The sequence below is a fragment of the Eptatretus burgeri genome, chromosome 3, assembly GCF_056783735.1.
Source record: "Eptatretus burgeri isolate ZD-2024b chromosome 3, Ebu_testis_v1, whole genome shotgun sequence".
NCBI classification, from domain to species: Eukaryota; Metazoa; Chordata; class Myxini; order Myxiniformes; family Myxinidae; genus Eptatretus; species Eptatretus burgeri.
The window spans coordinates 86,510,498-86,538,474 of NC_140963.1; the positions used below are offsets into that span (position 1 = coordinate 86,510,498).

The 27,977-nt window shown below is 42.1% G+C and overlaps 1 protein-coding gene across 2 annotated transcripts in view; it reads right to left on the minus strand.

The window, feature by feature from the left end:
- The window catches only part of ITGA9 (integrin subunit alpha 9), a 183,283-nt gene that overhangs the window by 104,220 nt on the left and 51,086 nt on the right, over positions 1-27,977 (minus strand). The window contains exons 1-11 of one of the 2 annotated variants that reach the window (XM_085874356.1): positions 22,822-23,685; positions 22,290-22,408; positions 21,104-21,207; positions 14,973-15,108; positions 14,652-14,719; positions 13,091-13,229; positions 12,698-12,783; positions 12,459-12,521; positions 10,587-10,724; positions 9,209-9,317; positions 7,891-7,982 (exon numbers count right to left, since the gene is read on the minus strand). In XM_085874356.1, coding sequence (XP_085730482.1) covers positions 7,891-7,982; positions 9,209-9,317; positions 10,587-10,724; positions 12,459-12,521; positions 12,698-12,783; positions 13,091-13,229; positions 14,652-14,719; positions 14,973-15,108; positions 21,104-21,207; positions 22,290-22,408; positions 22,822-23,039 — 1,272 coding nt within the window. In that variant the 5' untranslated portion in view covers positions 23,040-23,685. Of the gene's footprint in view, positions 1-7,890; positions 7,983-9,208; positions 9,318-10,586; positions 10,725-12,458; positions 12,522-12,697; positions 12,784-13,090; positions 13,230-14,651; positions 14,720-14,972; positions 15,109-21,103; positions 21,208-22,289; positions 22,409-22,821; positions 23,686-27,977 lie in introns of those variants that run through there. The other variant, XM_085874357.1, reaches the window with a different exon arrangement.

Consider the following 27,977-nt stretch of genomic DNA (forward strand, 5'->3'; position numbering starts at 1 on the left):
GAGACAGTTGGTCCGCTGTGGCGACCCCTAGCGGGAGCAAGCCGAAAGAGGAAGAAGATATATATATATATACATATATATATATACATATATATATATATATATATATATATATATACATATATATATATATACATATATACATATATATATATATATACATATATATATATATACATATACATATATATATATATATATATATATATATATATATATATATATATATATATATATATTAATACTGAAGGTGATGGGCCAATTTTGTGCTCCTCCAAGTGCTTGCGTCACGTTTTCTCGGTACTGTGACCTGGACTGAAAGAAACTTCGTACCTGTAAGAGTGCATCGCATATAGTGGCAATACTCAACTTTCAAATCTGAAGAAGAATAAACACTTTTCGTTTTACATTCGTTTACATGGCGATGTGTGACGTCACCGCTGAGAGGTGTAAGGACGTCATGACATCATAACATTTTCCCTCAACATCGTCAATCATCATGCCAAGGCGTTATCTTAATGGCCGGAATGTCAAAATATGTCGGACACAGCAATGTGCAGCTGCAGCTGAGACAGGGCCACAACGTCCTCCAAAGTTCACGATTGGGCTTATGCACGAACTGTGTGAGTACTGTGGTGCCCTCCGATTCAGAAGGGAGACGCGCAACTGCTGTCATAACGGGAAGGTTCAGTTACCACCTTTATCACCATATCCAGAGGAACTGAATAATCGATTATGTAGCGGTGATGAACTATCTAAAAACTTTACAAGAGCCGCCACTGGTTGTCATATTGGGCTCATGGAACGGAATCCATCTGTGACGTGGTTTCGGCTAGTATATATATAAATCTCCTTTCTCTACTTTTTCATTGGCCTCAGTTTTTCCCATCCCCTTGTGGGGTCGGCTGGGGGAACATTTTGGCTGGGGCCACATCTTTCACGAACCGGCTGGCCAAGCCTGACATTTTCATGGTGTTGGTGATATGTCTATTTCTGTATGTGCAAAATTAAAGCACACAATATCCAAATTAAGAAATTTAATTCTCTCCTGGATATGAAAACGTATGAGATATTCTTTGGCGTGAAACTCATCGTGGATTCCAGCTATTTTTGTGCCATGATGTTGTATACAAAAGACATGTTCTTCAAGACTCCCATATAACGTCCCTCAAAGGGTATTTCATCCCTAAACCAAAAAGAAGACACAAGTTTGAGTGTCGGTTCAATTGAGTTGGCGTCAAAACTTTGACGATAACCTGATTCTCCTGGAGAAGGATGAAGCAACTAAGGAGCATTCATTATAACACAAATATGAATGGTAAAGAAAAGGAAATGACTAACGAGCGGACATGAATGCAGCACAAGTCATCCAGCCATTGTCATTGAACGTGCACATCAGCCTTATTGTGCAGTGATTAACGTTCGATGGGAAAATGATAACCATTCTGACAGATAAACTGACGAGAGTATAATTAATTATGGTGTGCAAAACAGAAACAGAAATATGCCGCCGATGAGTTCCACCCCACTGCCTCGTGACAAGAAATTAGATAACGTGACTTTGTCACAGTAAATGAGAGAGCCCTTTTCAGCTGCGGTAAGTAGGTGGTGATGTGACCAAGATGATTTCAACAAAATAAAATGTGGATGACAAACTAAAGGCAGGTTCAGAGATGACTGAAAACCACATAGTATGGGTTTCGCTCAAATGGGAAGTAAAAAAATTATAAAACAAGTAGAGGTACATTCAAAGTACACAGCTCCTATGCTAAATAAATAAATAACACATCCTCCAGCACGCGACATTGCCAGGGCACCTTCAGCGCCCAGAGATACCGCCATGCAGCACATGGAGACAGAAATGAAAGGGAGCGGTGTACAATAATTGACTGATTAATTGCATAATTAAAGTAAATCAATAGTAATGGTAAAATAATTAATTCCTTAATCAATTGGCTTATAGCATACCAAAACCACCTCTGTAACTTTCTGTAACTGTAACAAAACCACCTCTTTCATATGAATCTGTAACTTTTTGAAAATTAACTATCAATCGAAAAATGAAATAATTAATTGATTACTCAATAAATCAAAAATACCCTTTAGTGCCAAATCACTTCCTCACTGTCATGTCCACATATCAGATTCCGAGCTCAAATGATGCCTGAGATATTTCCCAGATGAGAAAGAAAATAAATAATTACTCAATTAATTGATTAATCAAAAAATAAAAGATAAATGTTTTTGCCAATGCAATTGCTCACTATTGTGCCAAAAGTTCAGCTTCCTCGCTAAAAAGGATGGCTGAGATATCGCCCGGACAAACAAACAAACAAACAAACAAATAAACCAATGTCACCCCCAGGGTGACCAGTATCTTGCCAAAATGTGAACATGAGTGACTTATTTATTCGATTAAAGTTACTCAAAAAATAAGGGTTTCATCGACCTTGATGCTTGACCTTTTTGTGACCTTGACCTTCATATTTTCGTATGATTAATGGTATCTCTCTAGGACCGTTGTACATGAAATATCAAGAGATTTTGATGAGAACTGAGGAAATAAAATTTTCATGAAAAATCCGTTTTTTCGTCATGACGTCATAAAAAAATGACGTCATAGCGTCAAACTTTTGACAGATCTGGAAAGCACTTATCAAGCGCTTTCATATGAGGTATTACTCGATATGGTATCTAAGATTTCAAAATTTGTCCTTGGGGTCAAAAGCTTTCGACCTCCAGCGCTAACCATGAAGGTCAAGGCCGATCGCCACCAAAAATTAATCAGCTGAGCACCAGACCATGAACTATATTCCCATGAAGTTTGAAGACGATCCGATCAAAATTACTCAAAAAAAAAAGGGTTTCGTCGACTCCCCTGATTTGCGACAAAGTGACCTTGACCTTTGACCTTGAAAATTTTATGCGCTGAAAGGGACCTCTATTGGACTGATATGCGAAGTTACAAAAATTTCCAATGGCAACTGTGCTCTGCAGAGTGATCGATATGTGATTACAGACAAACAAACAAAAAAAATAAAAAAACATACAAGCTGACTTACATATCTTGCAAAAACTTCGTTTTGGCAAGATAATGAAATTGCTCGTTGAGCAAGGAATTGCCGGAATACCTTTGTCATCTCTCCATGATCTCTGAAAAAACAAAAACCTGGAAATCAATTTGGTTCTTATAAGTCGATAGTGCTACTGTTTAATGAGTTATAGCACTTAGTTTGGTCATGATCATAATGTGGAAGTCAATCGGACTTGAAATGGCGTTTTTATCGCAATTTGAAAGTTTTGACCTGACCCCCCTGACATTCGACCCCCGACCGTGAAGAAGGGTGTTGGTGTGACACCCCAATGAGACATATGGTTGGATGCAGAATTGGAAGATGCACATTTTGGATTTGGTTTGAAGTCGATACAACCATTTTAGCAGGCGTTATTGCGAAAATAAGAATTTCGGTTTTTCGGTCACTTTGACCTTTGATCTATATTCATCAAAAACGACAAGTGTCTAAGTTGGACCATGGCTGACATCTGTACCCAGTTTGGTCATGATCGCTGAAATGGTGTGGCTGCTACAGGGTAAACAAACACACAATCAAACAGACAGGCAGACAGATACAGAATGACACACACAACCAACCAACATAATTGCCGAAATCCGAAGGATTCCGACAATTAACAAGAAAACGGAGTGAAAACTGAGTCCAGTATACCCTTTCGGCACACGTTATTGTTGGGTGCCAAAAGGCTTCGGTGCCCGGCGATGACATCATGCACCTCCTGGAGATGGAATAGAGATGGAGAGGTATCCAACAAAAGGGGGAGGGGAGATATATGGCTAGTCACAAACACGCTGGCCAGGCTCAGTGTTTGAAAAGGTGACAATAATTTGTAATTTGTTCAGGGTGCAGACAATATATCATCTCCTCTTCATGAAGGACACTGTGATCTTTCAGGTCCACCAACTAATGCTAGCAGCTGGGATAACCAACTTAATGACCATATGAGGGATGGTGCACATGTGACAATAGCCTGAGAGGCACCAATCTGACAGTTTATCGTCTGGTCGAGAATCAAACCCAGACTATAGACAGACAGCTTAAAGGTAAGTGTGCTACCTCGGCATCATCTTATCAGACCTAAACCATAGAGCTCCAAATGCTGAACCAAAATTCTATTTTTGTATCGAGTGATTTGAGGCTCACTTATAAGCTTGTACAATATTGATATTACACAGAAGGAAAGGACATTGGGAGACATCAATGTACTTCATATAAATTATGAGTACACACTGGACAAACATATAGGATTTAAATCTAGGGGTCAAGTGATCAGAGGGGAGGAATGCCAAACATGCCAACCCTAAATTTCTTCTTTCTCTAGTCCCAGATCTATAATCCTGTATCATTTATGCTACAACATACACGTTTACGAGTACATTATAATGGAACAAATTCATTTTGAGTGGCTTGCAAAAGTATTCACCCCTGACCAATAATTTTATGTAGAAAACCAATTTTTCCAAATGAGCTTTTATATTCAGAACTGAAGAGATCAAACTCAACACTGTTGTAGTTAAAGGAGGTTACATGTCAGGAATAGCTGCAAAAAACATGTACAAATGAAAATTTACTGGTTGTAAAAGTATTCTGCCCCTCAGGTCAGTACTTGGTAGAAGCACCTTTTGCAGCAATGACTGCTATGAGTCTTTGTGGGTAGGTTTCCACTAGCTTTGCACAGTGAGATGGTGAAATCTTCACACATTCTTCATGTCGAAATTTCTCTAGTTACACCAAGTTTGATTGGGATCATCAATGGATTACAATCTTCAAGTCTTCCCATAAATGTTCAATCGGGTCAAAGTCAGGACTTTGACCGGGCCACTGAAGAACGAAGTTTTGCAAGATATGTTAGTCAGCTTGTATGTTTTTTTTTGTTTTTTTTTGTCTGTAATCACGGATAAAAAATTCTGCAGAGCACAGTTATCATCGGAAATTTTTGTAACTTCGCATATCAGAGGCCTATAGAGGTCCCTTTCAGTGCACAAAATTTTGAAGGTCAAGGTCAAAGGTCAAGGTCACTTTGTCGCAAATCAGGGGAGTCGACGAAACCCTTGTTTTTTGAGTAATTTTGATCGGATCGTCTTCAAACTTCATGGGAATATAGTTCATGGTCTGGCGCTCAGCTGATTAATTTTTGGTGGCGATTGGCCTTGACCTTCATATGTTTTTGTTTTTTTTTGGTCTGTAATCACGTATAAATCACTCTGCAGAGCACAGTTATCATTGGAAATTTTTGTAACTTCGCATATCAGAGGCCTATAGAGGTCCCTTTCATCGCGTAAAATTTTAAGGTCAAGGTCAAAGGTCAAGGTCACTTTGTCGCAAATCAGGGGAGTCGACGAAACCCTTATTTTTTGAGTAATTTTGATCGGATCGTCTTCAAACTTCATGGGAATGTAGTATATGGTCTGGTGCTCAGGTGATTAATTTTTGGTGGCGATTGGCCTTGACCTTCATTGTTAGCGCCTCAGGTCAAACATAATTGACCCCAAGGTCAAATTTTCAAGTTTTAGGAACCATATCGTGTAGTACCTCAAATTGAACACCTCGATGAGTGCTTTCTAGATATGTCAAGCTTGAGACATTATGACGTCATTTGGTGACGTTATGAGGCAAAAGCATATTTTTCATGGTTACTCTGTAGAACGATTCTCATCGGAATCTCTCGTAGGCAGATATTCCTCAAGGAGTCGCTACTGGTGGATAGCAGCTCTGTTCACCTCAGTGTGACCTTAAAGAAGTCACACGTGGTCACCTTTTGGCAAGATATGGGTCACCCTGCAGGTGACATTGTTTTATTTTTTTCTTATTCAGCCACTCCCATGTGGCTTTACCTTTGCGCTTCGGGTCATTGTCCTGCTGAAATGTGAATCTCCCTCCCCAGTTTTAAATTCATGGCTGACTCAAGTAGGTTTTCCTTCCCTCCTGTACTTCGCACCGTCCATTGTCCCTTCTATCGTGACAAGCTTTCCAGTCTCTGCTAATGAAAAGTAGCCCCATAACATGATGCTGCCACTACCTTGGTTGACAGTAGTGATGGTGTTGACTGGGTGTTGTGCAGTGTTAGGCTTGCGTCAAACGTAAAGCTTTGAATATAGACCAAAAAGTTCAATTTTTGTCTCATCTGACCACAAAACTGTTCTCCACATGCCTGCAGTGTCATTAAGATGCTTTTTAGGAAACTCCATATGAGCTTTTGGAGGTCTTTTTCAGTAATGGCTTCTTCATTGCCACCTGTCCATAGAGGCGAGCTTTGTGAAGGGAACGGGATATTGTTGATTGATAAACACTGACCCTCATCTCAGACATAGAGCCTTGAACACCTTTTAAAGTCGTTGTTGGATTTACAACGACACCCCGAACCAGTTTCCTGCTTGTCCAGCTGCTGAGTTTGGATGGGTGACCTGATCTGGGTAGAGTCTGGGTAATATAATACGTCTTCCACTTCTTCATGATGGATTTCACCGTACTCAAAAGGATAATGAGTGACTTTGAAATCTTCTTAAAAACCTCTCCTGAATGGTGCTTCTCCACCACTTTATGTTTGACTTCTTTAGAAAGCTCCTTGTTCTTCATGTTTGCCTTGTTGGTTTACCAAGTGAGCTGCACCTTAAAATCCTTCGATAAGTAGGGGAGATTAATTTTTAAGTTAAACCACTGGTTACATCCAAGTGAAGCCCATTGCACTTATTTTGAAACAAACAAAATAATTTGCTCCTGGAGTGTTTTGGGGTTGATAAGGGAAATTGTGTGAATGCTTATTTAACTTGAGAATCATCTGATTTTCTCTGTTAATCTAACTTATTCACATTATTATCTACATTTTTTTGCTTTATCATGTTGGAGTAGTTTGTGAAGACTTTATATATTAACTTTCATATGAAAGCATCATGAAATAAGCTCAGGTGGCATCAAAATGTGAAAACTTTGGAGAGGGGAGAATAGTTCTGCAGCCCACTGTAAATCAGGAGTACAAATGTGAATACTGTATGCCATAAAGCACTCACATACCTGTTTACACCACTCACACATAATTAGTCATATCTCCTTTGCCGACTCAGATGTACTCCTTGACTTTCTGAAGCTAGACCAGAAGTAATTTCTGCTACCCTCTTGTTATATAGCCCCCTCTTCTTACAGGTCATATTTTTGTTCATCAAATGTCTGTTTGATTGTTTCTCATATCACAAGCAAGTCGGTAGCCACTTTGTTTTGAACCGCCGCTGCTTCAGTATAGCTCCCTCTGTCCTTTCAGACCTCCGACCATCCCCAGGTCCTCAAGGACACACGCATTCTTCCAGTAACCCCCTACTGGTTAAACTTCCAAAATCCAGATGGACGGCACACCTCAACTCTTTTGTTTTCCTCTTCTTCCATCTGTGGAACTGCCTTACTGAGACTGTTCTATCCCACTCTTCTCCCGAGAGCTTTAAGCAGGTGGTGCACCACCATCTGATGTCATCCCAATTCCTGCCTACATTATTTTCTCTCTTTTTCTACATAACCCAACCCTCTTAATTGCAGGTGAATGTGTTTCCTCCCCAACCCTCTCCTGTCTTCCTCCTCGTTCATTCCCTTGCTTGCTGAACCCACGTGTTTCCTCGCTGCCCCGACTGTCAGCGCATTACCTTTCAACCCCCTGTCACCACACTCTTCCACGAGCCTCGATTTTGTACGTAAAAAAGGTCATGCTTGTATGTCCATCAAATGTCTGCTTGGTCCTGTTCCACATTTTTGTGTCAGTCAGCAACCCCTCCTCCTCATACTCTGCCATTTTTGCTCCTCCATGAGCCTCAGTCGGTACAAATGCCCATACCTGTGAGTGCTTTGAAGTGAGCCCACGTGGGTTTCCATGGTAAATGTACACAACACCAAAGTCGTTCTCCAGCGGTGCTCCAACAGCTACATCTGCAATCCATCACAACAGCCATTTTTGGCCCAAGAATTGGTAAAACTCATTGAGATTATTAGAGGAAAAGTAACCAAACAGTAACATACTATTCAAAGTGTAACAGCCTGTTGGAGCAAAATGCACTGAAAATGCTGACACAACAATAAAATAAAGTGGCATTTTGAACAAACTACTACAAAATGTCTCCTGGCCCATCATACTCACCATCGTGGGACACCTGGTCCGTCATACTGAACTGAACTCACCAGAAGGACAACACTCTATAAACAGATAGTTAGCTTGTAATTCATTTTGTATATCTTCTTCAACGGCTACCATTATCCCACCTTTCTTGTGGGATCGGCCAGGGGAAGCTTGGCCCAAGTCTTCATGAACCGGCTGGCCAGGCCTGACGTTCAACGAGTTAGGGCAGGAATTTTGGAATTTGGCCGTGGTGCTGGCGATAGCTCGCCTACTCTTCACAAAGGACACCGTGGGATCTTTAACGTCCACCAATGAATGCTGGCAGACAGGACGCCTAGTTTAACATCCACCCGAGGGACGGCACACGCTTTGATGAATCACCCTGCCTGTAAAACACTGGACTGACAGTTTATAGTTGGGACAGGAACCGAACCCAGACTAGACAGCTTTGAGGTGAGTGTGCGTACCACTAAGCCATCCTATCAACACACCAAACTCATCATGGACAAATTTCCTAAACAAAAGGTTTGAGCATATAAAATATTAAAACCTACCCCACACATACAGTTGGGTACATGAGAAAGAAACATTATGTGATCATATCCGTTCCTCCTCATTAGAGGTTGGAGACTAACGTAACTGTGCAACATATGCGAACAATTGAGAGAGTTTCTGGGTGGCATGCTCAATGTTTGTAGCTCTTCCTCATCGTGGGGCAAAAGCATCATAAACACAGCAGGTTCCGGTTTGGGAAAGCATTCGTGCAGGAGGGAAAGTGGGAAGTACTTTTGTGGAAGTACTTTTGTATTTCCTAATGAAGGCTCACAAAGAAAGACGACTGTGTCCCTAACGAGTAGAGCACAATACCTGTCCAGGAACAAGATGTAGTGAAACCAATTGATGAGTGGCATGGTTAGGGGAAGAAACAGGCATGGGAGACAAAGATAAGAATGGAAGCAACACAAGTCTCGTCGATCATGAGAGTTTATGGTTTCTCGTCTCGCCCTTTAACTCCCCTTCATAAACCGTCCTTACATACCTTCAAAGCCATCATCATCAACATCCCCAAGAGAAGAAATTTCTGCTCCAAAATGGGCGCTGAAAGCATCTGAACCTGACAACGGTGGTTCCTGCTCTTCAAGGTCACTCTGGGGTCAAGGCAAAGGATCGTTGTCACAGTATGAGCAACACCGAAGGTTATAGTTTGTTTTTAATTTTCACAAGTTTGTAACCTATTATAGCTATTTCTTGAGATCTAAAAGCAGCTGAAGTTTAATGGGTGTAATTATGCATGAGCACCAAGTGGATGATGCAAAAACATTTTTTAGGTTCTTGGGGGAAGCTACATTCAAGGTCCATAAATATCCAATGACCTGACATTTAGGTCCATAACATGAATACGTACATGCCCTGCCAAGAGCCCTGATCCTGTCAGGTGTTATGTACATGTCAAAATGGGTTCCAGGGCTATACTGAATTAGTCTTCTATGCCATGTGAGGTGCTCCAGAAACTTATGGCTGTCGTGTACTCTCCTGACATTATGCCTCACTGTAGTAAAACTTACCACCTGGCACTTCTTTACACTGAGAGGACTATGACACAAAGCAATATGGGTAACTCTTGCTCTGATGTAAAGGCCAAAGGCGTCTTGGTTTCCATCAGGGCTGTTTAAGATCTTGATGTACCTTTCCTCGTGTGGCAAAATCATTCATAGCCTTCATTCCCGAACGAATCTGTTTGCTCATCTCCAGATTTGTATCCCCATCCTATTCCAGGTCTGTCAATATGGAATAGAGGTAGTGCACTTACATTTTATGCTTGGTGTTGGCTTAATGGTTAGGGTGGTGAGCTTGGGATCCTTGGGTCCTGAGTTCAAACCCCTCTCAGCTATTGAATTGATACCAGGTGGGGTTAACTCGACCTGTCATCCTTCTGAGGTCGGCAAAATGAGTGCGAGCTTGCTGGTATCGTGTGTCAGAGTGGCGACCCGTCCAGGATTGTACTCAATAGTCAACGAGACTACTTAGGCAGCACCAACGCTCTGCACAGAATATGGTCCCAATGGATGGATGGACTTACATTTTGAACTGCCTAAGTTTGGATTAGATTCCCGATCCGACTTTAAACTGTCGGATCGGTGTTTCGTAGACAGGATTCCAAACCAGACAGCTTCGAGGAAAGTGCACTACCTCTGCGCAATCTTGTGGGACAAAAATAGCTTATTTTGAGGATATGCATATTTATATCAGAGAGGTCACTTTACGCAAAAGTTTGTTTTTGAAAAAAACTAAATAAAAGCCCATGACAGGAAACTGAAAGTTCATGGCTCTCTAAGGATGATAAGCAAGATTATCCACTGCATTTGTTTAAACAAATGGATGGTGACGAGGTGAGCTGAGGAATAAAACAGCCTCACATTTCCACGATTGATGTAAACATGGACACGGCCTTCATCCCGTGCTCGGCTGGTCATCGGAGCGCCGACCAGCAGGTCTGACAGCCCATCAGAATTCAGGTCCACAGCACACAGTGCTGCACCAAAGTACGATCCTACCTGCATATGCAGGGATGCACACACACACAACACGTTACAAACAATGAGATACAAGGAAACACGTAGACGGAGCTGGAGGAAATTTTGACCCATCACGCCTGCACAATATCCACACCCTGGCATTCTGGCTTTCTACAGGCACAACTATCACGGCACTTTTGAAATGACTTATGAATGCTAAACATGGCCTTTTGTACATGCGGTGTGTGTGTGTGTGTGTGTGTGTGTGTGTGTGTGTGTGTGTGTGTGTGTGTGTGTGTGTGTGTGTGTGTGTGTGTGTGTGTGTGTGTGTGTGTGTGTGTGTGTGTGTGTGTGTGTGTGTGTGTGTGTGTGTGTAGGTGTTTACACCGATTAGATTCTGCTCGATGGGCACATTTAACCTGCCATTGCTCTGTGTGAAATCTGTGATTCAAACAGCCTTTTAACCATATTTTCAGCATTTAGATGAGAGAATGGCAATTTCAAAATGGTTAACCACAATTGTTCTGTTCCAAAATGCAAGTCGGACTCATGAAAACATAGGAACACGAGAAATATCCCTGGAAGAGAGCAGATGGGTTCCTATCATATCCTGTTAATACAATTAGCTATCGGTAGCCGTGGATGGAACACACACACGCGCGCACACATGCACACACACACACACACACACACACACACACACACACACACACACACACACACACACACACACACACCTCAATTCACCAATAGAAGCAAAAATCTAGTATTTTTGATTCAAAAAAAAAAATCCAGTTGCAAAAATCACAAAAAATGCAAAAATAATTACACTTGTGGTCCCGGAACCAAACAAAGAAATAACGACACTTGCATCCCATACAGCTCCTACTCGCACACCCCCCCCCGCCTCCTCAAAGCATGATTAAGAGTAAATATCATCAATTTAAACTTACAATGTGCATCAACAAGCTCAAGATGGGACCTTCCCATAGGTGTTAAGAAGCACGAAGGTTTGGGTAGAACCCGCCCGTCTACGGACCTTTGGCCTTCCACGGGCCCACATTGTCGGGATTTTTTGAAAACGGACTGCATCTTGTCAACTTTTTGGACGACGTGATCAGGAAATTCTCCAAATATTTAGTTGTGCAGAGGCACACCCCTTTCTCTTCGGTGTGTTTGCAAGTATTTTCAGCTTCTTTAAAAGTTTTTTTAGTCATTCCAGGCTACAATCTTTATCAGGTGGGCATGAAATGTGTCCATGGCTGCCCCGATGAACTACGTTACTCAGGGTTTCTGCGTATGCGTGCCGAGCAATCTGGGGAAGATTGCGTCATTTTGAAAGTGCCATATTATATATATTATAAGGAAATTATAAAGCCAACCCCAAACAATAAAAGGCAGCGAATTTGTTTTGTTCTTTTTTTTGATGCACATATGGTGGAAATTTTCCTTCCTCCCCCCTCCCCACCCAATCCCACTCCCTCCCTGCCACTGCCCACTTCCCTTGCAAACACGTTAAATAGATGGCATCAAAGAACAGAAAGGTTTCGTATGATTAGTATGATTACAACTTTGAAACACTCTCAGTCCTCGCAAGTGAAAAAGCAGATGACTACTTCGAACAGTCAAGGCTGTGTGGTTGAGGTACAAGAAAACGATTTTACTTTGGTTCTTATGATTACATTAATTATGTAAAGCAACTTAAAGCAACGTGTTATTCCAACGGCATGGTGATTCCAAACAATGTAGTCCATTGTTTGTGCAAATTCTCACCATTTTCCCAGCAATCTCATGCAGGACTTGCAGACCTGAACTCTCCACCTTGAATATATAAACCTGAAAAATAATGAATCCCCAAAGGCTTGAGCTGGAAACAGGATTGGGTTAAACAACCTGGATACATCACTGTTGCCTTAAAGGATTATATTCGTTAGGATGTGATGGAGCATTTCGTCCCGCTGCCATTGTTGGCACGTTAATGGCCGGTGTTGCCATGATGTTGGCCACATTACCTTGCCAGTGTTCGCATGTTGTGGTGCGCCCCCCACCACCTCCATGCTTTTGGGGCGTAGAAAACTTCCGGCAGCAACCGAGTAACCTGAGAAACCCAGAACGATGTCCATATTAATACCTCGGAGAAAAACCTTATTCCAGGATACACAGCTGAAGTTATTAACATTACAATATGGATGCTTTGTGGTATTTTAACCACATTAAACAGGTGGTCTTATGTCAAAAAATAGTCATACCAAATAATAATCAAACCCCTACAGCCAACATCCTTTGGCATACTTCGGTTCAAAGTGCATCGAAGATTTGTAAATCGATTATTGTGCTTTTAGTCGCTCAGAAGATCTGGATACTAGTGAACAAACCTAGCATTTGTAGACTAGTTTTACACTCACCGAGGTAGCTGCTGTAACCAACGATCGTACGTCCACCCTCAGGCTCCCTGTAGAATGTGGTGATGCTCGAGGTAAGGTTGTGGACGATCACCGATCCAGTCCAATAATAAGAGCCTGGAGCTCCAAGAACCATCGAGTCCTAGAAACAAGTGGTCATCAAATGGCTGCTTGAAATTGAAAGTTTAAATTCTCAACGTGTGTTATTTTTAATCAACATTTGGTTTTGCCCTTTAAAAAAATGCTTGACTACAGTGTACCGGCACACAATGACCTGCTCGTTCCAAAGGCACCATGAAATATTTAACGTCCACAAGTGAGTACGAGAAACATCAGTGCTGCAGTTTATAGTCACATCCTATTCTGTCGGGAATTAAACCCAAACTGAAAAACTCAATGGCAATTAAGTATGTTGTCTGAGCAGTCAAGTCAGACCCAGATTGTAAACCGCAAGCCTCAAAAGAGTCTGTGATGGAGTTTCTCCTTGCAGCCTCAACATGGCTCTCGAATGTCATGCAGAACTTGTAGAATGCAACGACTTTCAAGTATTGGAATTTAACGACAACAATACATCCAGTGAGCACATTTCAATTACATCATTACTGCTCATATTCAGATCAGTCTTTAAATTAAAGAAATTAACATGAATCACCAGCAGTCAAGTCACACCAAGAGCATTTCCTTTAGCTTGAATCACCTTTTACAAGAGAGATCTTCACAAGGCATTAACACAGTCCATCGCCCATAAAGGGAAGTGTCTAAGTGTCTCATGGATTGTCACAAGTTCATCTTAACACCAGTCCTGGACAACACCATTTCTACCTTAATTACTTCATCAGCAGCCCAAATATGGAGGCTTTGGAGTTAATTCAGCACAGGGTAACTAGAAAATCCTCTCCATTTTTACCCTCTTCTCTGATTGCGCTGTTCGGTTCAACTCTTCTACATGTACTTTCCCTTTAGATTGTCCTCTCTCCCGTCCTACCCCCTCCCCCTTCCCCTCCATACTCTACATACCACCTCACGTTTCCACCTGTTTTCAAACTTTTTGGTTGTTATGATACAAAGTTATTCAGAGTTATCTGTCCCATTTCTAGTCCAAGTATCATCCATCGAGGATAATGCTACCAAAGAAGCTTCCTGGGAAAAGAAATGCATCGGGTGATTTGCCATTACTTTTCCAGTAGGGTTGACATTTGAACCTAAAATGTCAGAGTACAATACCGAAACTCCGTCGGGTGAGCGGAACTGAATATCTTTGGCCACACGGCACTTGTCATCAATAAGACGTGGTGTGGTGTTCTACATTTGGACAGAAGTATCAGTCATGGGATAGAGGTAGAGTGTTGGCTACTTCGGCAAAATTGCCTTTCATCACATCTGCTTTTCCGCTCATTAACATGAGAGTTATATAATGGACGTGACAAGTGTACGGGCAGAGAACGCATCACTGAGGAACTTCCCCTATTGGAAGTACAGATTATCAAAGAACTGCGCTACTCGTGTAACGCGGCACGAGTAGCGCAGTGAGCAGTTGCGTGATGGGTGGCGCAGATGTAGACACCTGTGCAAATGTGCTGGAGATGCCCGCCTGGCAGGATCCATGCTCCTCTCCGTAGTTTTTCTTGTGCTCTGAGGTGTACGCAACAGGTTGCAGGGGTTTGTGAAAACGTTAACCACAACTACAATATTAACTTAATATATCAACAGCGAACAACTCAAAACAAATCAAATGAGTGTGTGTATTTGTTTCACCTCAACAGGGAGAAAATAAATCCTGATGCAAAACCCCCACACCAACATCACACAAGAGTATTTAAATCCGGCTGTCCCATCAGCTTGCAAAATCATGGCCAATGAGCGTGGTGTGGATAGAAACACTGACCTTTAAAGCACGGTACAAAAGGCTTGTTGATGGTGCTGGTGCTTGTGCTGGAATGCTTGGATATCAGGAAACAAGCTCCAAGTGGCAGCTTGTGGTCCGTTTGGTAATACACATTCTTCCATCGATGCGCGCACACCTGCAAGCACACAAACACAACTGGTGATAGGACAAAGCACAAAGTCCACCTGGAGACTTTCACAAAATTACTTTTTTTTACACTTGCTTACAGGTTTATATCGATGATGTACAAAAGATGTCTACACTTTTCTTTGGCTCACACAGCATCCACAGGATTTTAAAGGGTGTAGAAAAAGGTTTACCCCAGCATCGGATCATGATATTGTTCAGATCATGGATTGGGGGTGAACAATGCACCTGCAGTTCCTAATTACAGAACCAATGAGATCATGTAAAATGCAATCATATTTTGTCCAAGTACTGCTAAACGGGTTTTTTTTTCAGTGCCAATCAGGCAATTTGTGTTTTTCAATATTCAAATCCATAATTAAATTGAAAAAAAAAAAAAAAAAAAGATTTTAAAGGTTACAGAAAAAAAATACCGAAGTTTTCCACCGTTGATGCACTGCCTTTACGCCCCCTTATTTAACACTTACATTAGTTCTTCTTGCCTGTTGTTTGTGTCCTTTATGACATCCTTAAAAAAAACAGTCGGTGCTGAGTCATCCGCAAAGAGGAACCCTTTCTTTTCATTTCGCTCAGCACATCCATCACGATGATTAAAAGCAGAAGGCTGAATACCAATCCCTGATGTAACCCTACCTTGATTTCAAAATCATCTGTCAATCCAGCTCTTGTTCTTGTGCTCGTTTTTGCTTCCTTATACATTGTTTTGATAATTCTCATTGGCCTTTCTGATACTCTTTTCTTCCTCAAGCACCAATGAACATCCTCCCTTGGTACTTGGTCATAGGCCTTTTTGAGGTCAACAAATAAACTTCTGGATCAACTCCCATAATCCAGGCTTGCCCCATACCTGCATCATTATCTTCATTTTTACCATTTGTTGAATCGCCTTCTAGAGATGGTTCAATTGCACTCTTCCCACCATGGCTTCAAGGAAGTAGTGCACCACCATCTTATATCCTCCCCCATCTCTACCCATGATCTATTCTACCCCCATTGACCTGAGCTATCTCAATCCTATGAGATGCAGGTTACTGTGTTTCATCTCCTTCTATCTCTCATCTTCTGCTCTTGCCTTTGTCCAATCAGTGGCCCCATTGTCAATTTACCTTTTTACCTCCGGTCACTTTGCTCTTCCATGAATCACAAATCATCGAGAGAATCTTTTTTTCATCTGCATCTATCTATAATTCCAGCAATCTCTGTGTGTATGTGTCTGTGTGTGTGTCTGTGTCTGTGTCTGTGTCTGTGTGTGTCTGTGTGTCTGTGTGTCTGTGTGTCTGTGTGTGTGTGTGTGTGTGTGTGTGTATGTGTGTGTCTGTGTGTGTGTGTGTGTGTGTGTGTGTGTGTGTGTGTGTGTGTGTGTGTGTGTGTGTGTGTGTGTGAGACTGCTGTTTCTCGACAACCACTGGTCCGATCTCATTGAAACTTGCCAGGTATATTGTTGGGGCCCTGAGGATGTGCCTTTTCAATGTTTGATATTAATCGGACAAGTGGTTCCCAAGTTATGGCCATTTATTTACCAAACCAATGACAAGACACGTTGTTGCGTGGGCGTGGCCGATGGGGGAAGGGAAGCTCAGCCGCGTTCCCCATTACAAGTTACAACGTACGGACTTCCGGATAATGATGACTTCGTGTATTCTCATAATTTCTCGATTTCTTATGCGCATTTATAGATAAACACAATGCCCCAAGTTATTATCGTTTTCATATTAGACGGTGCATACATTTCGTTAACATCAGAGTGAGCTGGTGTGCTCCGAACCAGGAAGTAATTTTTTTTTGTTCCTCTCTTCTCTTCTCCTTTTGTTTTTCCTTGGGACGACATTGCGAAAAGGCAAAATACGTTGGCACTAATTGAATAAGTGGCCATTAAAACTAAATTGCGAATAATCATAACTGCGATATGCGAACTTCCGGGCAACGCACGTACGGGCACGCGAGAGCAAAGAAACGGCCTGTGTGGTTGTTGTTTCTTGCTCACAGTTTGAATATTTATTTATTTATTTATTTATTTTTACGGCCACGTACTAGTTCTCTTAAATGCACCTTGTCGAGCAGACAAAATAACTTTTTGATCCCAACACAGAAGCCTTCCTTTTCCAGTTTATGTAATGAATGGATGTGGCTCTTTAGCAGATGCAAAATGTCTCCTCATAATCTTGGTGGACATTTGGTTTTCTCTTTCTTTCTTTCTAAAATTTCTTCACTCTTCGACATCACCATAGATTTAAGAAGAGTCCAGATATTGGCCACACACTTCGTGGTAATGATGGAGGCCCACAGATACCCTGGACAGAGCTACAGGGTGTTCATGGCAGGTGGAGAAACGTTTCAAGGGTGAAAACAATCCTCGACAGATCACTACTCTGTCATAGGATAATTGACGGAACTCGCCTTTCAAATGTCTAGCCTGGGTTTGAAACTCGATCGACCTATAAACCTACCTCCTTGATGTTTCTCAAGCATGACGAAGCATCAATATGTGTGCTGTCCATCAGAGGATGTTAAACTGCAGGACTTGTCTGTCAACCCTGGGCATTAGTGGACGTTAAAGATTGCACAGTATCTTTAATGAAGAATTGTTATCGCCGACATCCTGAACATATTACAACTTAGTGCCCGAATCTCCTTCAATCCAATGTCAGGCATGGCGAGCCGGTTCGTAAACGACTTGGGGCAAAAACTTTTCCTGGCCATCTCCACAAAAAGTTTGGAATAATTTATAACATTGTAGTAGTAGTAGTAAAACAGCCAGGGATAATTTTAATTGGCAATACTGGAAAAAATATTTTAAAATAAATTTCCATACATGTGGAGGAAATTCCTCCTTATATTAGGAAATGCCTTGCTGAATGCAATGAGAAAAAGCGGCATCATTGTTGTGATGTCGCTGGTACTCGAGTATCCCGCGAAGTGATGGCATTTCCCGCAAGCTCAGTGGCTGTGTTTGTCTCGAACAGTCTTGTGTTGTGTCGTGTATGTTCATCTATAAGTCCATCTGTGTGTGGCACCTGCACTACAGCCCTTAGATATTGTTTTAAAAAAGATCTGAAAGTTAAGTTTCAGACATGTTCTTGCATACAGTCAAGGCTCATGGAAGAGTAAAGAAAAGATAGGTTCAGGAAGGTAAAACTGGAAATTTGGAAGGACGTGGGCTTGGAGGTGGGGGAAGGTTAAGGGATGTAGAAAAGACAAGTTTGGAGACAGCAATGGTTCACGAGCGGTATTTGACGATGTAGATTGTTTCAGAAGTCAAGGATGAGACAATGTGATAATGTTTGACCAAGTTATAAAAATGATCAACATGAGGTGGTACGAGTGACAGGTTATTAGCTGCAAAATGTTGAAAACCCGGTTTTGTTCAACATCTTTCAAAATTTGACCTTTGCATAACCTTTAAAGGTCACAAAACAATGTTGTGGACATTAAAATAAGGAAACAGGATACGTACTATAGCTTATTGGAGTTAGTTCGTCGAACAAGGTCGAAAACCCGGTTCGATTCCCAAAACTTTGAAAATTTGACCTTTGTGAACTTTAAAAGTCAAAGGTCAAGGATTATGACCTTTTGTGCAAAACTTCCTCTGGAACATTCCAGGAACAATATAACGTCATATACGCTATATGGCATTTCGCACTCCTCGGATTATCCATACTTTGATGAAATCAGCGTAAAAACAAACTTGAAGGGGGCGCCACGGGCAAGGTGTTCGAGATAGAGCAAAATGGTTTCAAGACTTTAGGTGGGGAATGACCTCAAGATTATTCATAAAAAAAATATTGTCATCGTAGCTCTCCAAGTTTGGGCAGTCGTATGATTTTTATGTCAAAATTCGCAATTTTCTAAGTTCGTGACCTTGTGACCTTGACCTTGGGATGAAAATGAAAAAAAAAATCGAGCTCCGTGGGGCAATGCAGGTGCCATTGGGCTAACCAAATACTGAAACCCTTGCCAGATTCGACAAAACCCCTCAGAGAAGATGTAAATTGAAATTGGCTACCCCCTAAAAACACATGTTTTTTGGGCGTGGCTCCGCCCATAATGGGTGCACCTCGCCCATTCTCAGGAAAACACAACTAGATCATGATATAAACCTCCCACCAAAATTTTATCAGGATTGGATCAAAACCCACGGAGCTCTGCTCGGGACAGACAGACAGACAGACACAACAATAACGAATATACTGGTCACTTACTGACTCGTGAACCAATATAAAATGTTGATGGATTTTAAAACTTGAACAAGTCTGAAGACGACGATTGTTCACAAGCGATATTTTACGATGTAGATTGTTTCAGAAGTCAAGGATGAGACAATGTGATAATGTTTTTCCAAGTTATAAAAATGATCAACATGATGTGGTACGAGTGACAGGTTATGAGCTGCAAAATGTCGAAAACCCGGTTTCGTTCAATATCTTTTAAAATTTGACCTTTGCATAACCTTTAAAGGTCACAAAACAATGTTGTGGACATTTAAATAAGGAAACAGGATACGTGCTATAGCTTATTGGAGTTAGTTAGAAGAAGGTCGAAAACCCGGTTCGATTCCCACAACTTTGAAAATTTGACCTTTGTGAACTTTAAAGCTCAAAGGTCAAGGATGATGACCTTTGGTGCAAAACTTCCTCTGGAACATTCCAGGAACAATATAACGTCATATAGGCTATATGGCATTTCGCACTCCTCGGATTATCCTTACTTTGATGAAATCAGCGTAAAAACAAACTTGAAGGGGGCGCCATGGGCAAGGTGTTCGAGATAGAGCAAAATGGTTTCAAGACTTTAGGTGGGGAATGACCTCAAGATTATGCATAAAAAATATTGTCATTCTAGCTCTCAAAGTTTGGGCGGTCGTATAATTTTTGTCAAAATTCGAAATTTTCTAACATCGTGACCTTGTGACCTTGACCTTGGGACGAAAATGAAAAATCGAGCTCTGTGGGGCTATGCAGGTACCATTGGGATAACCAAATACCGAAACCCCTGCCAGATTCGACAAACCCTTCGGAGAAGATGGATTTTTATGTCAAAATTGCAATTTTCTAAGTTCGTGACCTTGTGACCTTGACCTTGGGACGAAAATGAAAAATCGAGCTCCGTGGGGCTATGCAGGTGCCATTGGGCTAACCAAATACCGAAACCCCTGTCAGATTCGACAAAACCCCCAAGGAGAAGATGTAAATTGAAATCGGCTACCCCCTAAAAACACATTTTTTGGGGTGTCGCTCCGCCCATAATGGGCGCACCATGCCCATTCTCAGGAAAACACAACTAGATCATGATATAACCCTCTAACCAAAATTTTGTCAGGATCGAATCAAAACCCATGGACCTATGCTCGGGACAGACAGACAGACAGACAGACAGACAGACAGACAGACAGACAGACAGACAGACAGACACACAACAATAACGAATATAGTGGTCACTTATTTTTTGTCATGAACCAATTATGGTTTTGATGGTGTTGAACAGCCTGGAGGGAAGAATGACATTGAAGCAAATGTGGAAGTTTGTTCTACAGGCAGGAAAAAAATAAGAGGAATTAATGAGTGGAGGTGAGTAATGATGCTGAAATTAGCTAGTTTCACCAGAAGGAGGTTGATAGTGAGCCGCGTATGAGTTTGCAGAAACCTGGAGGAGTGGGGGTTGGGGGTCAAAGCACGGAGAGAACAGAGGGTACAAGACCAGAAAGGAGGCGGTAGAAGACAGAGAGACCCCCGACCTGTCTGTGATAGGAACGTTATCGGCCCAACGACTCAGCTTCGTCACAGGAGATTCCAATAATCCGCTTTCATGGGAATTTTCATGGGAATCCGCTAATTAGTGGCGGTCTGACATGTATGCAAGGTGGCAAAGTAAGAAATCATTAAAGTCTCTCATTTCATTGCCAATGCATTGCCGTTAGGACAGACACGAAGGCTTGTTCAAGTTTATGTTCTACATATTCTTGAGTGAGTCATTTGACATTGTCATACCAAGAAGCCATCATCTTGAGGCTGACGGACCATGCTCACCCCTAACCACTGGTCATCTCTCTCCTCACGGCAGGTTCGTCCGCAAGGTCGTGCCCTCCGAGTGCCTGTGCGAACACACATCTGCATTCAAACAGTGCATTTGTACGCCATGTTCACATACGTCACTTCATTCATTCGTCTAGGAAATCATTCGCTCCGTAATCATACAACGCAGGCATCTCAATCCACTTTCATAGTACACGTGATGTTCAGATCATAATGTGACCGAGGTACAAGACAAATTGGTAAAACAGGTTTCTAGCTAAGCTTAAAGTCAAGCAGAATATTACAGTCTCATGCCAGGCCACATAATTGAGGTTTTAATTTTTTTTTTAATGCTTTCGGTAAATGATTTTGGCCACTTATAACAGGTACTGCATTGGCATCACGACTCAAAACCATCTCGTATTGGGGTATTGGGTGTTTCAGGTAGAAACTACGAATGTAAACGGCTGAACATTCGAGTGTTGGGGTTCAGATGTGTTTAAAACCACAAAACCCAAACCATCTTGGTCAAACTGAAATGACTCGTCATGCCAGCTGCCTACCATACATGGAGGCAGTGATTAGTCCAAGGCTGGAAAATGATTTTAAATTGGCTTTATTGGAACACTTTGAAGGATTCGTTTCATGACACATAAAGTAACGACTGAATGTTCACGCTCAGACTTTTAAACACCGGATGGGAGAACTCGGAGATGGTTCTGGGCCATTTGTATGAGATATGGACAGGACACAGGTTCTGTTGTTGGTTAATCAAACAATGCAATGGTTACAAATTTTAACACGAATAACACAGATTAGAGGTCATCAATTACGTATGCAAATATGGTGGAGTTTGTGACCACATCCCCCCCCCCCCCATTTCATCCTCCCATCCCCTCTCCACCATCTTCACTCCTCCCCCTCTCCAACAAAAGGCCCTCCCCTTATTGGTGTTCCAGGTTCAAATCCCATACACTGTGTTAATTTGTCTATTGTCAGTACTAACGTCCAGTTGTATCTCCTGTAAAAGTTACACTGACTTATGCTAAAGTCCTGGTCCTGTACATGACAGACACACAAGAGCCCCCCTTGAGCCTTATATCATCTTGTTAAAAATAAACACCTGACGGATGATCCCCAATGTAATGTTGTTACTCCGTACCTATATGCATCTCTTGGCAGAACCTTCTCGGGTTGGACCGCACAGCGCACCTGTACACCGCTCCTGGACGCTGAGCCTCCAAGAAATTGGAGCTGGATCGAGGAGCTCCAGCCAGGAGCCTGCACAAAAGGTGAAACAATTTGTAATCTGTAGAGCTTTACCCTGGACCCCAACTCAGTTCTGGATCCACCACCCACATGTAGGTTATGACCCGCAGGGATCAACATGATATCAACTTTTCAACTTTAGACAAGACGTTCCACAACATATCCTGACTGGTTACAACCACTGGACTCGTAAAAGAGCACAAGGCTTTGCTCGGCGACCAGCATTGCACGATTTCCACATGAAGGTCGTGCTCAGAAACTCGGTCCCGAGGGTAACGTGCCAACCCATGGAGCATGCGGTGAGCGGTATCGTGCCAATATACAAAGACCCAACACCTCAGAACCGCACGACTGGTGTGTGGAAACAAACAAATTCGTGAGCATCATCTGATCCACAACCACATGGCTGTTGCGCATTCACCCACCAACTGCGCGAACCATGATGATGCGCCAACACCGAGTATCCGAAAAAGGTCCCGTTGGGGCCCCGGAACACCAAGGGTCGTTTGAGCTCCACGTTGTATGCGCGAAGCCCCCCGAGCAGCGAGCCGAAGCCGAGCAGAAGCCGCAGAGCCCGTCCTTGGAGGAATCTGGAACCGGAGTCTGATCCGCGGACACCGCGGGCGACCCCGCGAGCGCGCATCAGGGACGGTCAAACGAGAGGTCGCATGAGCAAGGCTGCGATGTACCAGTCCATGGAAAAGCGGGATCTCTCTCCTTCCCGGTGGCCCAGATCGTTTGGTCCCCTCAGGTCATCACGAAAACTTCGTCGCTATATCCCCTCAAAGCCGGTCAACCTCCCTTCGCTAGGTCTTAACTAGGTCTTAACTCTTGTTCAACTTCCTATTACCCCTGATATGTTAATCCTTCCTATCTGTACACCTTGAGTGAATACTCGCGACTTCCTCGGTCCCGACCTCACTGGTCCGCACGACTGGTGTGTCCTCACGACGTGAAGATCCTCACGACTCTCCGTGTTCCTGAGTTCTCTAACAACGCGGCTCTGGGTCGGTGGTCACAACACCATCGCACTCGGTGCGGGACACACGGCGAGACTCCGGGAAGACCCGCAATAACCATTTGACTGACATCGGAGCCAGACGCACAGCGGGTTCCACAGCAAAGTCGTTCTGCAGCCGATTTGGAGACGCGAGATGCTCAGGATGGAGCGGATGGAGAGGGGCGAGGAATGGGTGAAGAGCAGGGGGGGAAGGGGAGGAAGCGAAGATCCGACGATGCTGATGCCGAACTGTGTGGCGCGACTGGTAGGCCAGAAGGGGGGACGGGGGGTGGGGGATTAAGGATATGGTGAAGGGGTGGTGCCGCCTGAGGTGGAGTCAGGTCTGTCTGTGCTTGAGAACCATATGGCTGAGATTTGTGGGGCCAGAAGTGGAAGGCGGGGCCAGGAGTCAAAAGACGAGCCAATCGCAGAAGCCTCATCAGGTCCCTATTAATTTGGTCCCAGGAATTGGCACGCTTTGGTTCGATCTCCATTTAGTTTGTCATTTTTTATCCGGGGAATGCGATTTTTGCGAATTTTTCTTCCTTGCATTCTCCGCAGTTTTGCACGTGAAGCATGGAAAAACTTCCTGAAAGAAATAAACTTTCGAACCAAGTTTGTGAATGTAATTAATGACATTCAGTTAAAACAAATCCTCCATTCCTTTCCTTGTTTAAAACTGCCGAACACTCACATTTGAGCTATTTTTATTTTTATATTTTTTCTGTGCTTCATGTAGCTTCAGTCGTCGAACATTTTGACTGTTGACCATTCATTGTTTGTTAGTTGTTATATCTTCACCACCGAAGGTGGACGGAGGTTATATTTTCACCCCTGTCTATGTCTGTCTGTCTGTCTGTAAGCATGCTATCTCAAAAAGGTATTGACGGTTTCGGACGAAACTTGGTGGACAGGTGGGGTGTGTGACGAGGACGAATTGATTCGATTTTGGTGAAGATCCGAATCCAGATCCGGATCCTATAATTATGTAATTGTTTCTTATAGCACACAAAAAAAACCCTACTTTTTCATTTATTTATTTATTGTAATTGTTTTTTCTGTTCATGGTATTGGTGCACTTTTAAAGAATCCGTTTTAAATCCTGTCCAGTGTCATTTTGATATCCTTGTTCATGGTTTAATTTTCTTCCTCACATTTTGTTTAATAAGTCCTGAATTATTGATGCCATGAAAATTATCTTCTCTTCATTCTTCAGTTATATAGTTCAATGTAATATGTTCAAACTTGTTTATTCCTTGCAATGCTATGGATATTTTCCATGTTGATGTTAATTCATGTATTTTATTGCAATTTCCTCTAAATCAAATAATTTAGGTCCTTGGACTTCTTGTTTTGGTGATTTAAAAAAAAAAAAAACCAAATGTATTTCTTTATTTTATTTATAATTAAAGTAGCAGAGCTTTGCTGATGGCGTAATTAGTCGTCGTGTTTGCCAAAAAATTTGGGCGAGAAGGAGATGGAAAGGAAAGCCAATTTACCCTTATGCATAAGAATGCTTTAATCACTCCCTGTCCTCACGTCCTCCACTCTTTGCTCCCTGTTAGTCCTGATGTCCCTTCCCAGTAGAAATGTCTCACACATGATGACAGGCTTTGGCAGGCCCTTGGTTTGTTTGTTTTTAGGGGGGGGGGAGAAAGGGAAGGAAGACAACTTTACCTGTGTGGAGTACTTTATCCTCAGTGTTGGCTGGATAAAAAAAACAAGGAAAATGAAATACCCCCGGTTACCACCACCAGGTGGCGCTACACGGTACACATTTACATACAGAATTAACGCCCCCTCCCCACTCCCCCATGTGAGGCCACGGCCACAGAGCCTATGTTACCCCACATACAAAGTTGTATTTGTACCCCGAGTTTGGAGCTTGTAACATAAAAGATGTGGCCATGCATCAGGAACAGACAGGGGGAGAGAGAGAGAGAGAGAGAGAGAGAGAGAGAGAGAGAGAGAGAGAGAGAGAGAGAGAGAGAGAGAGAGAGAGAGAGAGAGAATGGCAATTATATATATATATATATATATATATATATATATATAGATATATATATATATATATAGATATATATATATATATATAGATATATATATATATATAGATATATATATATATATATATATATATATATATATATATATATATATATATATATATATATATATATATATATATATATATACACATACTAGAATTTCAAACCAATTGCTCCGCTAAAGGAAATGCCAATCTTTTCTGTGATGGCTAATCAATAGGGAAAGAAGAAAAAGGATTGTGCAGGGATAACCTGCAGCAAGTTGGCATTTGCAGTTTCGCGACGTGTACCCGTCAACCCACAAACAAAAATATATATATTTTTTTCCTTTTTTATCAGAAACCTTCCGAGAGTTCCCTGAATCCACCGTAGTTGGATTTATTGAAATCCGTTCTCAAGTTATAACATGACAAACACACAGACAGGCCAATTGTACATGTGTATGTATATATATATATATATATATATATATATATATATATATATATATATATATATAATTATGATAGATGAGCTTCTTATTAATTATGATATAATTATATAATTATGATATAATCTTGTATAATTATGATAGATAGAACGCTTATCCATCTTTGTTTCAGTGCCGCCTCCTCGTGCAATACAAACCCCGCCAACTCGTGATACAAACCCCGGCTCCTCCTCCTCCTCCTCCTCTTTTCGGAGTCGATCAGAGACCGAACGAAACCTTTTCAGCTATTAAGTGGACTTGCTCACATAAACAGAGCCACCGACACACACTGACTTATTATTTTGAAAAGCACCGTGGGGTCTTTACCATCCTCATTGGAGAGCCAGCATCAAGGTTAGTCGGCTTAACATCCCCTCCGAAGCACGGCTTCCTAAGTGATGCAACACCCAACTTATGAAGAGTCAAATGCGATCTCTTGTAGTCGGATCCGATTCCGTGTAGTCGGGTGAAACGAACGTTTCAGGTGGAGACATTGAACCAATGACTGCTTTTGGTCAAAGCACCCATGGTTGAGGACAGCCGGCTTAACGTGCTCCACGATGCAATCTGCCCACGAAGCTTGTTCCTGGGAATCAGGTCCATGTTATGAAATCTAATCTGAGAGCATGGCCACAGAAAAGTAAAAAAGGGGGAAAAAAAAGTTTGTAGGAATCTGGAATTAGAGTAGTGCACAGTGGGAATTGGTGGGTGATGGTGGGGTGACACATGATAACATGAGGGTGGCATGGCAAAGCTGAAGGATAAGCTGGGCAGGGAGGGTTGGATGCAAAACAGGCAAAGTACCATAAAAAGTATAGGACGAAACGAGTATGGCAAAGAATGTTTGAGAAGGAGATGTATGGACTCGGGGTGTATGGCTTTGCTTGTGGGACGAAGAATGTATGGAGGAAAGATGTAGCGATTGATCGGGACGTGTGTACGCAGGAATTGTGGGTAAAGGGAGATCTTGCTGTTTCCTACAGCTGGAGGCAATTAAACTGCAGTGTCACTTCGCTGGAAGAAAGGATGGAATGAATCAGGCAATGTGGGACAGGGAATGTCGGCCACTGGTTCGGCCTGATTTGTACTCTTTCTGAAATCCTCACCTTGTGCTCAGAAGGTTGGAGACCCTTCTGGTCCTTGATATTCAATGAGCTTTGGTTTAGCGAGAAATTCTTATTATATCTATATCTGTAAATATTCCTGCAAACATTGTCTTTCTGTCACAGCTCGCCTTGAGCACCCATCATCACCCTGGATCTTACTTGCGAAGCTAGGAACACCAACTGGACACCAGGCCAACTTTATATGGCCAAGGCAAAAAGAGATAGGTCGACAAATAGGTAGATAGTACAACTTCCTTTTGTCTTCAGTCATCTGAGACTTATTGAGGAGCTTGAACGAGGGGAGCTCGAGGTTGATGTAGACCTTTTATTTTGGAAAACATCACGGGTGTGCCACTTGTACACACTTGTCCCATCGACGTGGTCATGCCTTGCTGCCATCTGCAACAACAATGTTAAGGATGTGTACACAGCCATGTCAGGACACGCGCTTTGACGTCCGCGTCATTTGGAACTTAATGCGACCCGGATGTTCTTCAAGTGGTCCAAAGAGATGGAAATTACAAGGTGACAAGTCTCGACCATATAGGGGAGATTTATAACCTCCAAAATCATCTCCGCTGGAGTAGTCATCATGGTCACAAGGACCATGGAAGGATGACCACTATCAGGTGGTAAATTCACATCATAAGACAGCATATATATATATATATATGTATATATATATATATATATATATATATATATATATATATATATATATATATATATATATATATATATATATATATATATATATATATATATATATATATATGAGAGGCCACTGTGAATTGCTTCATTGCATAACAAGTCACTGGAGTACCACTGTCCATCGATAGCTTTCTCAAGTTCAGGACATTCCACATGAGTAAAACAGTTAAGGTTCCTCAACGCTACTACCATAATCATCTCTTGGTCACAAGGACCAAGAATGACTCCACTCAATGCTAGCCGACTT